The sequence below is a fragment of the Phocoena phocoena genome, chromosome 2, assembly GCF_963924675.1.
Source record: "Phocoena phocoena chromosome 2, mPhoPho1.1, whole genome shotgun sequence".
NCBI lineage: Eukaryota > Metazoa > Chordata > Mammalia > Artiodactyla > Phocoenidae > Phocoena > Phocoena phocoena.
The window spans coordinates 93802965-93820275 of NC_089220.1; the positions used below are offsets into that span (position 1 = coordinate 93802965).

At 41.2% G+C, this 17311-nt stretch overlaps 1 protein-coding gene across 1 annotated transcript in view; it reads right to left on the bottom strand.

The window, feature by feature from the left end:
* Window positions 1-1481: 1481 nt before the first annotated feature.
* The window catches only part of LOC136118688 (aromatase), a 49712-nt gene continuing 33882 nt past the window's right edge, over window positions 1482-17311 (bottom strand). Inside the window, exons 4-10 of the mRNA XM_065871944.1 lie at window positions 15123-15277; window positions 12418-12594; window positions 9885-9999; window positions 7636-7750; window positions 6739-6901; window positions 3384-3625; window positions 1482-2163 (exon numbers count right to left, since the gene is read on the bottom strand). Of these exons, the coding sequence (XP_065728016.1) occupies window positions 1915-2163; window positions 3384-3625; window positions 6739-6901; window positions 7636-7750; window positions 9885-9999; window positions 12418-12594; window positions 15123-15277 (1216 nt within the window). The 3' untranslated portion in view covers window positions 1482-1914. The remainder of the gene's footprint in view (window positions 2164-3383; window positions 3626-6738; window positions 6902-7635; window positions 7751-9884; window positions 10000-12417; window positions 12595-15122; window positions 15278-17311) is intronic.

Here is a 17311-nt window from a genome sequence, read left to right on the forward strand (position 1 = left end):
CCTTCCAATTCACTTTGTATAGACAGACTGTGGCCTTGGCTACATATATGCACATTAAATACAGTAGATGTTCAAGGGAATTAGATGGATGAAGTACACTGTTCCAAAGTCTGTTTTTCTCTACTGTGTAGCTCCAGCCAAGGACAAAGTAAACCGTTTGTTAATAATCACCAAGTGAATTAACGAAGACACACTAAGTCTAAAATCCTTGCTTTTCTTTCAGGGATCTGAATTGTTTGGATACTCATCTAGACCTGACTACAGACATATCCAGATACACAGATATATTTTCACATATGTTTACATCATATAGATGATCCAGATAATTCCAATTTCAAATATTTGCTTCTTTACTAATGCCCATCCTTGAATTCTTAGGATACCTGCTTCCCCTTTACTTAGTTTCTGGGTCAGTTAGAATATCTCTGAGCCAGAGTGTCAATTCAGTGTTGATCTGGAAAGTAAATACGGGGAGAAAGAATGGGGGATGGGTGTGGCTTCCAAAAGAAAGGAAAGACCTCCCACTCTCAGGAGTTTGCACTCTCATTTTATACTCAGCTGTTGCCCTATTGCAAAGCAGCAGGATAAGAAGAATATTCAGGTTGACTCTATGAAAAACATTTACATGTTTGTAAATGAGTTTAGTTTTTTAGTTTTTAAGTGGCATTCAGCAGATACACTCTTATAGTGATATCAGTATAACACAAGGAAAGTAGTATTTGGAAATTTCACTCATCTACTTGATTCGCCCTGGACAGAAAATTCCAAGGTGTGCATTTTTCCAAGGCTATATAGTGATCCAATAAACTAGATAAATGTTAGATCTCTAAGGTAACTGTTAAATCTGAGGTAGGATAAAATGTGATTGCAGGGGTTCTACCCTAGCCATGTTCTCTGCTGATCTGTTGCTTTTGGCTTTTGGGGTCATGGAAAGAAAGAGAGGGGGAGAAATGTTGAGGGAGAAGGATTATGGTATATGAGGAGCACTCCTTAGAAGTTTGAACTCACTGGGTTGTAGAATTAGATATAGATTCAGAGACTTCCCTCCGCCAAATCACTGAAGCTGTGGTAAGAATTAATAGATGCCATTACCTGAAGTTATTTCTTAGTTACTGTACTCCTGGAGCTAAGCAACAATGCAAACATGAAAAAAGGAATTTTATTTTAATTTGAAATGCATTGCGTGAATTCTTTTCCTACAGCAGATAAATGATACTAATTATATATTTTACTCAGGCTATTAATAAGTTACTTTGTATTACCTGAATCTATACCTATTGTATCAGAGGTAAGTGGCTGAGGAATAAATTGAGAGACTGGGAAAGGGTAGTCTTCAATTTAACTTTTGCCACAGACAAATCACATGTGGATAAACAAGAGTTAATTGAATATAATTCATAGGAAAAGTCACATGCTGAATTTGTAAGCATTTCTCCAAAGGGTGAATATTGCGGTCCCCAACCCACCGAAAACAAAATCAAAAGCCCTTTATTCACACTAGTGGGTGTGTTTAGCCCTAGGTACCCAGTGTCGGCCTGGCCTTTGTAATTGACTTGAATGCTTCTGCCCCAGTCATTACAAAGCTCCCATCTCAGGGCAGGACAGTGAGGAGTCGGGTGTGAGTCTTGCTGATGGCTTGTCTTTCCCAAAGCATGTTTTGTGGAACAGGCCTTTAGGGCTGCAGTTTCCTGCACAAATCTTGGCCTCCGTATTTTCTCCTGCAGTCTGGTTTCTGGTTTGGATGCGCTCAGATGACCGGCGTCTCCCGGCTCGCTAACACCCCACAGGAGGTAAGTGTATAAAAGGCCAGAGGCCACGGTTGTTCACGGGAGGAGGACTACCTGGCAAAGGTGGGTGGTTTCCATGTGGAATACTGTTGAGAAGTGCTCCAGGGCAGGGACTGACCAAACTTTTTTAGTGGTCGAGGCACTTGTCTGAATTTCTTGGGATGAAAATCATTCCTAGCAGGTCGCTGGTCTCATCTGGGTGCAAGGATAAGTCATTTTTCTTCTGCATCTTTTCAACACATCGACCTTGCAATGTCTGCACGTGGAAGCTTCTCAGAAGTGTGACCAGGGTGACCTTCATCATCACCATGGCAATGTATTTTCCCGCACAGGCCCGGGGCCCAAAGCCAAATGGCTGAAAGTACCTGTAAGGAACCTAGGAAAATGATCAGACAATTAGCCCGAGAAGTAAAGGCTAGAGTCATGCATATCTGTTTGATTCACCCTGAAAACACTGTGAGTCAGAATGCTCGGTTTCGGCGACTTGGCCATACTGCTCCTTCACGGAGAGGAATGACTGTAACTCAGATAAGCCTCTTTCTCCCTCCAGTTTGATTCACCCTTTGTCATACGGTCACAACTTCAAACAATCCCCTGTTTTGCTTTTCATGTAGATACTCAACTAGCTCTGTGGGAAGACCATGGCTTTACTGCTGTTCTGCCAGTCATCGAGGCAAAGATTGTTTTTGTGCCAGGGCATATAACATGATGACAAGGACAAATTTAGGCAAAGGTGTGGATTCCCTGTATATTAGTGCCAAGGATCTAAATATATTTAGTTATACAGATATTTAATGGGACACCTCTGCCTGTCTTGTCCCCATTTGGACTCACATAGTGCCTGACACTTAATACACGCTCAGTAAGTTATTTTTGATCAATTGCCAACATGGCGTGGGTTGCTTATATAGAAATGGAATGAATTAGACAGCTGGTTTAACTAAGATCATATTTCCATATGCAAATGGAAAAAGGGGACACAGAGGGAACTATCAGGATAATTCAGGTTAAAAAAATCATTGCCTAGAATTGACATAATGGAGGCAGAATCTCCAGTACACCTCAGTTACAGAAAAAGAAGCAGCTGAGGCTCTTGTAAGTACAAAGTCGTATATAGAATGAGGCCTAGTGCTTGTGGGGCCATTTGAGAAACCAAAGGCCCACTGCAAAAACCAAATCTTTTCTTCTCACTTGATTTCCATCTGAAGCAGAAGTGGATTTCCTTGACTTAGATGATGCTACGGCTGAATCTACATGGTGACAAGGTGATGTTTAAATGGAAAAGTTAAGTTTAAGTGGGTTGGTTAAAGAAAATTTGCCTCATTTTAAGCAAATTAAGGGCCTGAATTATTCATCTTTTGACCTATTGTGTGGCCTCCATGAAGACATTTCTGAGAGCTGGAGAGCCAGCCTCCTTGGCTTGAGGACAGACATGGTGGTCGTGTTCCAAGCTAGGGGAAATGTGTTTTCCTGGTGAGGTGTGACGAGAATGAGTAAATAGAATGAAATATACATGGTGCAAACACAGAAACAGAGAGCATTTAAGAGGTGACATTTTCAAGAGTGGCACACTCAGTTTTAAGGAAGGGCTCTTACATTCCTGGCAAAGTTTTCAAGAGTAAATTCATTGGGCTTGGGGAAAAACTCGAGTCTATGCATTCTTCCAATATTCAGGATAATGTTAGTCCCCTTTTTCACTGGGTAGCCATCGATGACATCATCCTCTAAGGCTTTGCGCATGACCAGGTCCACGACAGGCTGGTACCGCATGCTCTCATAAATAAAGTTTTCTACCACTTTTAGTTTCTGCATATCATCAATCCTTATGTCTCTTTCACCTGTGGGATCAGATAAAAAGGACAAAGTAGGTCATGTTAGTTTTAATATACGATTGGTATTAAAAATACTGTGCTTTCCATAGAACAGTTTGCTCTTGGTTGAAAAAAATTATATCTATAATTCTAATATAAACCAGCAACCTGCATTAAATATGTTATATTTGGTCCACAGAGTGTCTTATGAAAATTCAGATTTGAAGTCAATTATCTTAACACCTGGGCTTTTCATATTAAAGTCTAAATTTCTAGAAAAAAAAAAAGGTAAAATGGGACCCACATTCCCACACGGCTCTGCAGTATCATGTAGACCTACCCAAACTGCTTCAAACATTTATTTATCTGCCGCCTCTGTGGTTCTTGAGTTTTGTCTCCTACACTAAATTCTAGAAGACGTTCATTCCTTCTCTAGTCAAAGTGAGATGGTGAGTTTAATCAGGTTCAAAGAAATTTTCTCTTCTGGTATCCTGTGCAGTCATTTGTCAGAAAATATCACTGATAGTCTCTCCTCCTCACCTCATCAAGAACAACCTGGTGTGGTAGTGTGGCAAGAACCCCCTCTCCCCACCACAACAAAAGGAGTGCCTCAGATCAGCTCTGGGTGAACTGGGGATTGACGGATCCCTCGTCTCAGCTTGGCCTCACACTCGTCAGAGAGGTTCAGATTACTCTCAGAATTGGCAAAACTTCAAAGCACCCTCAAATGGGGTATCACTTCTGCAGGATCAGAATCAACCCAGGGTCCTGAGGCAGCTCTGTCTCCTGTGCAACTCTGTTATTCAGGAGTGGTCTCACTTAGAGAACTCTAACCACCCAGCCCCTCACATACTGCTCTCTGTACACTTAAGAGTTTAATGGGCTGTGTTTATCTGGGGTGGGGAGGTAGAGGGTAGATGATGGAGCAGGTAACCAAAGGTGTACCCTTGGAAGTAATTACCAGGCATGCAGGTCTAGCGGGAACACGTACACATGTGCTAGTGGTTGTTTGGACTTTCCAACTGTGCAGAGGTCTGTTGAAGCATCAGTGGAACATCATGGGGCACAAGCACTTTTCACCTCTCAAGGAAATTGTATTAAAGGTTTATGATCTCAAGAGCAATTTCCCCTGTGTACCCCCATCATTCTGTGACTCTCACTCCACTGAGCTTGTTTCTTGAATTCTCTTCTTCTCACGAGACTGAGAGCCCCAGGACTGCAGGGGTGGCACTGGCTTGTTCACCACGGTGCCCCTGCAGCTGGCACAGGACCCATAACCTGAAAAGGGTGCTTGAGAAAACATTCCAGAATTTGAAACCCAGATGTCATTCTGACTCCTTGCTATCTACCTTCCCAGGCAGTGGCCCTCCTATGGCAATGCGTCTGCAGAACCCTTTCACATATTTAATCCGTGTATGAAATTTCCCCTTGTCATCTATTTCAAGCAGCACTCAAATGGTTTTAAAGATAAATAAGATAAAAAATTTTTAATAATATGATGCCTTTATACAGCAAAATAGGTTGTTTCCCAGGGATTCTGTAAAGTCAAGAAAGAAAAATCTATATCATTACTGATACCTCTTCGCATATGTCTGAAGTGTGTTCCTAAAGAGATTACTTATGTGAAGCACACTCCAAATAAGGCATTCTGTTTTCTCCAGAAAGCAATTCTGACTTCTTCTGAACGTGGCAGTGTCTCCAGGGAAGGGTGGGGATATCCGAAGCAGTGGCAGAGTGATGCTGAAGCAATGGCAGAGCAGGGAGGGGACAGAGAGGGGAAGAGCTGAGCAGGGACCTGGAGGCTCTCCTGCAGAGGAGGAGGAGAGGGTGGGGGAGGGAAACTGATCGCTCCCCTGCCTCTGCTATCATCACCCTTTCCTCCTCCCTCTGCCACCACCTGGAAGAACGGGCTGCTTGAAACCCAGAAACACTGCAGAAAATGATAGCCATTTCCCTGGGTGAAAAAAGCCTTTTGTCACTGATAAGGTAGCAAATCCTTGTGGATGATCCCGTGTTTTTTAAAACACAAATCAAACTGCATATAACTCTTTTTGAATTATGGTTTTCTCAGGGTATATGCCCAGTAGTGGGATTGCTGGGTCGTATGGTAATTCTATTTTTAGTTTTTTAAGGGACCTCCATACTGTTCTCCATAGTGGCTGTATCAATTTACATTCCCACCAAAGAGTCATGTACCGAAATGTTCATTGCAACTCTATTTACAATAGCCAGAACATGGAAGCAACCTAAGTGTCCATCAACAGATGAATGGATAAAGAAGATGTGGCACATATATACAATGGAATATTACTCAGCCATAAAAAGAAACAAAATTGAGTTATTTGTAGTGAGGTGTATGGACCTAGAGTCTGTCATACAGAGTGAAAAGTCAGAAAGAGAAAAACAAATACCGTATGCTAACACATATATATGGAATCTAAGGAAAGAAAAAAAAAGGTCATGAAGAACCTAGGGGTAAGATGGGAATAAAGACATAGACCTACTAGAGAATGGACTTGAGGATATGGGGAGGGGGAAGGGCAAGCTGTGACAGAGTGGCATGGACATATATACACTACCAAACATAAAATAGATAGCTAGTGGGAAGCAGCTGCATAGCACAGGGAGATCAGCTCAGTGGTCTGTGACCATCTAGAGGGGTGGGATCGGGAGGGTGGGAGGGAGACACAAGAGGGAAGAGATGGGAACATATGTATATGTATAACTGATTCACTTTGTTATAAAGCAGAAACTAACACACCATTGTAAAGCAATTATACTCCAATAAAGATGTTAAAAAAAACCCCGCATATATGTGTTTATGTGCCCATCAAAAAAGACCTTGAAGAATACACATCAAAATATTAACAGTGATTCCCCCTGGGGAATGGGGAGGAGAGTGGAAGGGATCAGGAGATACTACTTTCTGCCTTATACATCTATTATTTGAATTTTTTCAATGAGCGTGTGTTTTTACACAGAAACCTGTCTGGCATAATGAAAATATGACACAGTGAACTGCTCTATTGTTCTCTGGGTGATTCTAATAAAGATTTTGACATAAGATTTTTAGGACCTAGAAGCTGATACTCAGAAGGAATTGTTTTCTAATCTCTTTTGTTTGCTTGATAAATTCTTACCAATAACAGTCTGGATTTCCTTCATTATTGCCTCTTCAACCTGGGGGTGCTTTGCAATGAGAAACAGCATGAAGAACACAGAGACGGACATGGTGTCTGGCGCTGCGATCAGCATTTCCAATATGCACTGGTCCACATTCTCTTTTGTCAGGTCACCACGTTTCTGAACAATTGAAATGAGAAACATTGGAAAAGTGAAAGGTTCAAAACAGGAGGGCGGGTGGCACTCAAGGATCAACAGACCTCAACAAAATGAAATTACAGAAATAACAAGTCTCTGGAATTGACAATGGACATTTTCATTAATAATCTTCAGCTCAAAGCTGAACAATTTAGACATTTATCTATGTATTTAGTGTCTTTGCACTCCCCTGTTTTCATATTTTATATTGTGCAGACACAGAAATTTAAATCTTAAAGTTCAGTCTAATCTGATTGTCTGATAGTGGGCAGTTTGGGTTGGGCATTATAGAAATACTAAACCAAGGGCTTCCCTGGTGGCGCAGTGGTTGAGAATCTGTCTGCCAATGCAGGGGCCACGGGTTCGAGCCCTGGTCTGGGAAGATCCCACATGCCGTGGAGCAACTGGGCCCGTGAGGCACAATTACTGAGCCTGTGTGTTTGGAGCCTGTGCTCCGCAACAAGAGGCCGCGATAGTGAGAGGCCCGCGCACCGTGATGAAGAGTGGCCCCTGCTTGCCACAGCTAGAGAAAGCCCCCGCCCAGAAACGAAGACCCAACATAGCCATAAATAAATAAATTTTTTTAAAAAAGAAATACTAAACCAAATATTTAAAAACAGAAACATGCAACAATTAACAAGAGGAAAATTTTAAGACACCTATACACAGTCATACATGTATGTTGTGTGGGAATTATGATTAGTGCAGGTCTGTACCTCGGCAAAAATCAACTCAGTGGCAAAATCCATACAGTCTTCCAGTTTCTCTGCTGTTGAAATCCTCTGTCTTTTTTCTTCTATCAGAATTTCCATGGCATCTTTCAAATCCTTGCTGGAAATAAAAGTAAAAATATAATCTACTTGTACTCAGTTAAGACAGCTAAAAAAATGGATTCATTTGCCATTTGTTTAAATAAAACAATCTATTTAAATTGAAGCCATTAGTTCTCATGAATAACTGAATTTATACTTAATTCTTTGCAAATATCCATAAATTACGTATACATTACACTTCATATTAAGGAACCGGAGTTAGCCAACATGTCTAGGTACTGGTAGCAAAATCAAGGCTGTAACCTATAGTTAAAGGTTAAAAACTGTTACCGAAAGGCTAGATCCAATATATTTTTTAAAGTATTGGCATGATAGAGAAAGATGCATACTGTCTTTCTCACTTGTATGTGGAATCTTTCTCACATGTGGAATCTTTAAAAAAGTGCAAAATCATAGATACATGGAACAGATTGTTGTTTACCAAGGCAAGAAGTTGGGGGTGGGAGCGAAATTGGTGATGGGGATTATCAAAAGGTACAAACTTCTGGCTTTAATAATAAGTCATGGGGATGTAATGTACAGTATGGTGACTATAGTTCATAATATTGTGTTGCATATTTGAAAGTTGCTAAGATCTTAAAAGTTCTCATCACAAGAAAAAGTTTTGTAACTATGTATGGTGACAGATGTTAACTAGACTTTTGAGATGATCATTTTTCAGAATATATTGATACAAATATTGAATCATGTTGTACAACCGAAACTAGTATAATTTTAAATGTCATTCATACCTTAACAAAAAAGTATTGGCACATTGCAAGGGTATTGCAAAAGAATTTCTCTAGGTCTTTACTGCTTTAGGTCATAGGAGATATTACCTAGTTCACTAACCACTGGCAAATGTTACAGAGAGAGGAAAGTTGCTAAGATAATTTTAAAGAAACCAAAGAGAAACTGTTATACAGTCTCATGCAGTAAGTTTCTATGGGCCTGCTGACCATACAGAAGCTAAACTAATGACCAAGTTTAACTGTGGACCAATAAGACTCTTTAGACGACCACAAATTCTGACAGCAGTGAAGAGATGAACCATTTATCTTATCGATTCAAATCACAATAAGCTCTGGGAGAAACAAAGAGAAATGTGTAAAGGACCAGGTGTCCAAATCATCCACCTAATACTCATCATCTGCTTGAAATACATAAAGCAACATCAAGCTGACGTCCTGGAGACTAATATTACTGAATTTCAAAACACGCAAACAGGATGAAGTTAGCTCTTCAAACAACTTTGGGAACTTTGGGGGAGAATTTAAGATAGTCAGGGACATCTGGGAAAGATATGAACAGAGGGATGGGGAAAACTAACATGTATACTGCCTACTATGTGTCATGCTTTGTGCTGGTTGCCCTACATAGAGGATCTCATTAACCTGTATTGCCACCACGGAGGGTATGTTATATTTTATTTCAGAGAACTTCCCAAGGACGTTTGGTTACTAAGTGGTAGAGATAGGATACAAACCAGGTCTGTCTACCTTTAGATCCTCTGTGCTTTCCACTGGCGGTTAGAGGTGGCAAGTACAGTGGCTGGAAACTTAACACTCTAAAAACCCACTGATTATCCAATAGGCCATTGGGTATTTGTCTAGTCTTCTGCTAGACAAGTCTGACACCAAAGCAAAACCATTTAATGACAGTTTTAGTATCCCCCAAGATATAAGATGCATAACTAAACAAACAACACATCTTTAAAAAGTTCATCATGAAAAAATTCTCTTGCAACTACTGTCAATTCTGACAAATTGAATTAAGTTAAATTCATTCAGAAGCAACACAACAATAAAATGATTTATGTTTCCATTTTTCCAGACATGCAAAGAGAATTTTGACTAATCATAAGGATAGGTTCAGCCAACCCTTCTCTTCAACTCAAAATGCACAGCAGTGTCCTAGTTCCAGAGATGGAGCTCTCAGCCTCCTAGGGGAAAACTGCCCTGGGCCAAAGTCTTCCTTTCCTCTGTGGTCTGGCCACATGCTGCTAGATTGCTGTAAGAAGTGTTTCACCAGCAACTTAACAGCTCCCTTGCGGTCTGGAGAGGAGAAAGCTTGCTGAAGAGGCCAGCAGTAACTAAGACACAACACAGATCAATCCAATCTCAGCAATAAATATTCCAAAATATGTTACTTACACAGACTTTTCATACTTTCTGCATAGCCAAGAAATCTTAAAGAAGATGTCTGGTTTGAGAAGGAGAGCTTGCCATGCATCAAAATAACCCTGGATTTTAACCACGATGGCCCTTTCTGGAAAAACAGAAAAAGATCAGAACAGATGAGCAAAAATGTGAGCCCAAGAATGGTACACTGCTCAGAGAAGATCCCCTGTAGACTCTCCTACCATCTGGGACTCTAAGCAGGGCAAGGTTCCAACTCCAAAGGGTGTTTCAGCCAGGGGAATGCCACTAAACAAATCAACACTAATTTATTCTGCTTGGCATCTAAATTGGCCACGTTAACCAGAGATTTGCCAGTTTTCATGTTTGTGTTAGAGACAGTCTAGAATCTCACATCCTTCTCCTTGGCTGAGCTGCCAACACCTTCTGTTTATCTGACCGTTTGAAATAAGTAATTAATGCTGTTATGGCCTCAATTCTGGTGCCTGGAAAGGCAAAAAGCCTCCCCACTCTGTTGTTTATATTTCGGTTCAGAGGGTGGAATTCATCTTGGAATCTTCAGTGCCTTGTCCTGAGTCTTGTGCACAGTCAGATCTTAACGGATGTTCTTGAATTAAGTTGAATACTAGAGAAAAGAAGACCCCTCCTTTTTTTCAACTTATACACAAGAGAAGGGAAGAGACATTTGCAGATGCAGAAACTGCAGTTCATAGAAATGAAGAAGCTTGCCCAACAAAGTAGAACCACTATGGCAAGAAGTCCCTAGGCTGGAGCCTGGTTCTGTCTAACCTCAGGGCCATGTCCTTTCCTCTTTGGTGCACTGGGTCCCTCAGGCCAATTGAGAGTTTAATAAGGACCCGGTGAGCAGAGGGAAATACGCATAAGTCTGTATGGGTTATGAAGGTTCTTAGACTGCAGTCTGCATCCATAAGCTAACAGAGAGCTGTACAATTCCCTTTACTTGATCCCTCCTAAGAGTCAAGGCTAGTGGGGAACCAAAGAGCAGGGACTGTTAAAATAGGTACCTGTCATATCTTAGGAGAGATGTACGTGGAACAGGCAAACAGGACTTTCAGAATCCCTGTGTGAAAGGGGATGAGGCAAGAGGCTGTGATTAATGTCCTCAGAGTGAATGGGGCTCCCATCCTAATGTCAATCAGATGGGGTTCCTATGACTCTGGTAAGGAATCATTAAAGAGCCGGGGAGATGAGGCGAGGAGAGTGGAGCAGAGAAAGGGAGGGCTTATTGCTTGTCTGCTTGTCCAAATGTGGTCAATCAGGGAGCAGGTGTGATAGCTCAGCTGGTTTGGGCAAGTGTGAAACTCGTGCCTTGTTCTTGTGCCTGTGATGTTCTTCCTTCAGATCTGCACGTGGCTCATCGTCACACTTCATCTGGGCTATTTTCAGACGTCCTCTCCACAGAGGCCTTCCTGACCACCCTTTCTCTCCACAAGAGCTTCAGCCTCCCACTGACCTCCCCCTTCACTTTCTAGCCCTTTACCCTGCTTTGTTTTTTTTTTTAAGGCACTTATCATAGCCTAATATATTATTAGATAGATAGTTTTTTACTGTCCATGTACCCACTAGGATGTAAACTCTTTGAAGGCAAGGACTTCGTCTTGTCCAGCTAGTCTATCTCCAGAACCTAAGCCTGGCATGAAATAGGCAATCAATAAATATTAGTTGAATGAATGTATGAATCAATGAACACTGCTAGAAATCAAGTTAGGAGAAATTACATTAAGCTGACAGCAGCAGAATTTAGTGGATCCACATGACTAATGTTTGTTCTTTTGTTGGCCGTTGAGTTGTATGTGTTTAATATTTGTTTCTGTAATATAGTGAGGAAAGCAGTTTCTTGAGTGAGACATCTTGCCAGGATTGTTGTAAATGCTAAGTGACAAAGTTTATGTGAAGCAACTTTTTATACTGCTTGGCACATAGTAGACACTAAATTAATGTTAGTTATCATCATCATTTCCAGCAGCCTCTGTACCCTTATCACTGTATAGATAGAGTCAAAGTTTTCATACCTAGTAGCTTTGAGGGAGAGGCATGAATGTGCACTTATATGTATGTGTAGATAGATAGATAGAATGTGTATATGTGTTTGTGTATGTGTGTGTGTGTGTGTATATACATATATACACACACACACATACATACATATATACATGTGTATATGTATATATCATGCCCAAAAGAATGGTTGGTAATGGTTAAATACATAGGTTTGGTGGTAGGATATATTTATGACCAAATCAAATGATCACATCTGTTAAGTTTCAGCTGTAGGTAGAATCTTATTTCCTAGAGCAATGAGGCGAGATAGATACAAATGAAATAGAAGATGGCCCCTGCTATAGATATTTATGATCATATAAGTGAACAAGGCAGACATACCAGGAACAATTTTTAGGAATACTTAGAAAGGTTTAAAGAAGAGCAGTGTACAAAAGAGCATATCTTTACTTGAGTCTGTTATCCTTCTCATGCCCTGTTTAATAAAGGGCCCAATGTCAAGTCACAAGAATGAAAATTTCAGTACCGTCCAAGGGGATCCCCAGGAAGAGCTTGTTAGAGGTGTCCAGCATGATGCGCCGCATGAGGGTCAACACATCCACATAGCCCGACTCGTTGCGGACCTCCTCCAGCCTGTCCAGATGCTTGGTGATGGAATCAGCACAGACGGTCACCATGCGCACCAGGCCGGGGCCAGACAAAGCTGAAGGGTACACGTCAGAGTGAGCCGCCTCCAACTCCAGGGCACACAAACTATCAGGCAATTTTGGCATTTTGTGTTTGAAGCTTAATTGTCCACATTTTTATTATGGGTGGAGATTTTCATATTATTCTTTATACTTTTTCTGTATTCTTTTATTTTTCTCTATAGCAGGTTATCACATTTATGGTTAAAAATGAATGAATGAATGAATAAATAAATATTTTTAAAACAAACTATTCAAAACTGAACTTTTCTTCATATGATGACATATCATTTGTGAGATTACAAATGAAATATTTAGTACTTATGATCATAAATCACCAATCAGCGATTTTCCATATTTATTATATACCTTTCCCTCTAAAGACAGTTTGGATTTGGTCAGGGTAATATTTTATGTTTCAGTGGGTGGTAGAATATTGCTATAGAACTATTCAAATTGGATCTTACCTTTTTGATCTAAGGTGCTTCCTGTTTAATTATAGGTCATATGTGTAAAATGCTAGTCTTCTAAATTACCAAACATACCCTTCTTTTAATATCAGTTTCTCTTCAATCTATATCCAGATTTATTGTACTCAGTCAGTGTCCTAACAGCAAAACAAATCTTTGTTGTTTGAGCAGTCTTCCTCACAGGACTGGGAACTCTTTTAGGGCAGTGACAACCTGTTAGCGTTGTACTTTGAGTCTGTAGTACGTGGTAGCTCTCAATATATTATGTATTTGTCAAATAGAGGAATGAATGAATGAAACCCGGTAGAGTGAACTGGCTCTGATCTCTTACTTTGCTCTCCTCCTGACCGTCTTTGCACTAGTGAGTCATGATGGTAGGTGGTCTAACATGAGGGTTAACTCTTAAAATCCTTTTTCTCCTTGTTCTAAGTTTAAGTTTTCTTTAGGAGTAATTAGTTTTTTAATGTCTTTTATTATTCAGACTTGCTGTTAGGATCCTCCAACAAAACAAATCAACTGTGCTGCAGAAGCCCCTGATGTCACACTTTGCAAATAAGAAAGGAGACCTGGTGAGTGGTCCTAGAGTCTAAGCATTTCCACACGTATAAAAAAGAAGTTTGGGCTGGCAGCATACTTTCTGACTTTAGGAAGGACTTGGAGATATGAAAGGTAGGGATGCTGTTTCCTGGGTGACTGTTACATCCAGAAGTGGGACAGATGATTCCTTCATGAATCAATCCTTTGCATGGAAGGGATGGCTTTGATTATCACTCCCAGGCTGATGTATGATTTGCCTCTATGTTCAAGAGCTTGAAGCCACATTTCAAACATATAAACAGAACGTAATATCCCTGAAAGGCTCACAGGCCAAGGAATGTGGGCAGCCTCTAGAAGCTGGAAAAGCCAAGGAAACACTTTCTCCCTAGAGCCTCCAGAAAGGAACACAGCCATATCAGGGCCTTGATTTTCACCCCATGAGACCCATGTCAGACTTTTGACCCATCAAACTGTAAGGTAATGAATGTGTGGTTTGAAGCCACTAAGTCTGTGTCAATTTGTTAAGCAGCAGTTGGAAACTAAGGTAGTGGAACCTGTGCCAGAGTTGTGCTGAGTCTTGGTGATGGGCAGCTCTGTGGAGGGGGATCACCACTAGACTGGGACAGGCGTAGTTTTTCCCCGTCTCGGCAGCCACACAGGAGGCATCTAGGTTCACTACAGAGGCTGGCTGGAGGGAAGAATATCCATGGTCCCTGGTCAGACCTACAACCCATCTAGTGCCAGATTCCATCAATGATAAGGTTTCTAGTACATGACCATCTTCTCTGATGTTAATGTCAAAGATTGGTCATGATTATTTCCCAAAGGCTTCCATTCCAGCAGCATATAGTAAAGAGGGAAATCACTAGATAAGGAAGTTTGGGGTCCAGTTTCTGTTCATCTATATCTGGCTATGTTGCCTGGGGGAAAAATCACAAGCTCTCTAGAAATGTACTTCCTTAAGTATAAAACTCAGAGGCTGAAAGAGATGACATATACAGCCCTTCTAGTTCTAAAATTCTCTAATTTATTTGCAAATTGCTTTCTGTTAAAACATAGGGAAGTCAGCCAATGATTCAGCAAACATGTTGGCTATGGTAAATCAAGGATATGGCTGACACACTAACTGACATGCACACTAATTGAAGTGACCTTAAGTATATAGAGTGCTAATTCTTTTTTACATCCATGAAATGGATGTAAAAACAGAAAGAACAAAATTGAAGTGGTTAAATATGTGGGTTCTGGGGTTGTCTTCTTTGCTACCATTTACTAATGGTAGAAATTGGGTAAGGTACTTAACCTCTTTATCCCTCAGTTTTCTCATTTGTAAAATGTAAGTGATAAGAGTATTCACCACACGGGGTTGCTGTGGCATTAAAGTATCAAGTGTTTAAAACAGTGCCTACTATGTAGTACATGTATAATGAATGTTAGCTCTTATTATTTCAAAATTGTGAAGGAGCAGAAGTTAAAAATGATTTTAAGACAGGCATATTCATAGACAGAAGAGCAGACTATACCCAGCACCTGAATACCTTTTGTAAAGAAAGGTCGAACGGCTTTCCAGAGTGCTGGATTATTGTTAAATATGATGCCTTTCTCATGCATGCCGATGCACTGCAATCCAAGTTTGCTGCCGAATCGGGATGTGTAGTGACTGTGCTTCATTATGTGGAACATACTCGAAGACCTGCAGAGAAAGCAAACCTTGGTGTTGATTTTTAAGGGTCCAGAGAACTCACGGTAATGAGTTTGACTACCACTTGGCTCTCATAGCAAATGCATGTTGATCTTGACAAAATGCATAAATTCTAGTGTTCAGATTAAATAAGCACCTGTGTTAGCACAAGAACTTCCTTCGGCAGTTGAAACATTTCTACCTACTAGCTCCCTGTTTGAGCATCACTAAAGATCAATACACACACGCATGCACACACACACACACACACACACACACACACAGTTATTCATTATTTCCCCTTCTTTTTAACTCCTAGTCTCAAAAATATTACCCACTACTGTGGTCAGAGCTGCAAGCCTGTAAGAAACTGAACCCTCCACACCACCATATTCCTGAGAGCCTCCAGTCTCCAAGCAGTCCCTCTCTAGACAATGCTCCCCATGCAGAAGTGAGCCTCATAATAGGAAGTTGCTGGAATAACTGAAGTCTTACCTCTTTAGTTTTGGAAGCAGCAGTTCTGCCTTGTACCACCCGTCCCCCAGAGGCCCTAATCAGGCCTGGCCCCTCCAGGGCAGTATCATTCTAGGACTGAATGATATCTCCTGGGCACCTCTGGCCCTTGGCTTGGCTGGCTGGGCTGGGCCTGGAAGGCTCTCTGTGGTGGTGACAGCAGCTGTCTTGGGGCTCTGCGTCCATCGTGATTCATCAAGGTCTCCAGGGTCACAGAGTTCTCCCAGGACATAGGACACGCTGAGCCATTAGATAGCCCTTGCTGTGGCAACCCTGGGACCTTGCCAGGAACCCAGGCTTCCTTGAACTTCCTGGTTCCTCTTCCACTGCTCTGCCCTCTATTCCCACCCCCAGGCCTGGCTCTTAAGGCCTGAGCTGGGTCTTCAGAGCAACTAGGAAGGAGCAGGCAGTCCCTCCCCACCCATGTCCTCCTTCAGGTCTTGCTTCCTGCCCCAAATCCTACTCTGATTGGGGCACGATAAGGCAATGAGCATTATAACATGTTGTAAAATCCTAGCTGAAGACGTCATGGGGCCTCTATGTTTGAAGAGAATATTGTCTTCTTAGGACAGTGGTACAGAATTCTTCTGCAGAGGAGCTCACTTTGGTGTGAAGATGTTTTATTAAGACTGCTTATAAGTAAGGCTACGGCATTTGAAGGAAGAGTGGATAATTTGGATAATTGAAAGGATAGGGTTTTCTATGTATAGTATCATGTCATCTGCAAACAGTGACGGTTTTACTTCTTTCCAGTTTGTATTCCTTTTATTTCTTTTCCTTCTTCGATTGCTGTGGCTAGGATTTCCACAACTTTGTGGAATAAAAGTGGTGAGTGGGCATCCTTGTCTTGTTCCTGATCTTAGAGGAAATGCTTTCAGCTTTTCACCATTGAGTATGATGTTAGCTTTGTGTTTATCATATATGGCCTTTATTATGTTGAGGTAGGTTCCCTCTATGCCCACTTTCTGATGAGTTTTTTTCATAAATGGATGTTAATTTTTATCAAATACTTTTTCTGCATCTATTGAGATGATCATATGATTTTTTAATACTTTTTTAAATGTTTTATTTATTTTATTTTTATTTATTTTTGGCTGTGTTGGGTCTTCATTGCTCTGCGCGGGCTTTCTCTAGTTGCGGCGAGCAGGGGCTACTCTTTGTTGTGGTGCGCAGGCTTCTCATTGCGGTGGCTTCCTTGTCGTGGAGCACAGGGTCTAGTTGTGCAGGCTTCAGGAGTTGTGGCTCTTGGGCTATAGAGCACAGGCTCAGTAGTTGTGGCATACGGGCTTAGTTGCTCCGCGGCATGTGGGATCTTCCGAGACCAGGGCTCGAACCCATGTCCCCTGCATTGGCAGGTGGATTCTTAACCACTGCACCACCAGGGAAGCCCATCATATGATTTTTATTCTTCAGTCTGTTAGTGTGGTATGTCACACTGATTGATTTGTAGATATTGCAAAAATACACAAACGACGAAAGATCAGAAAAAGAAATTAAGGAAAAAAGTCATTTACCATCACATCAATAAGAATA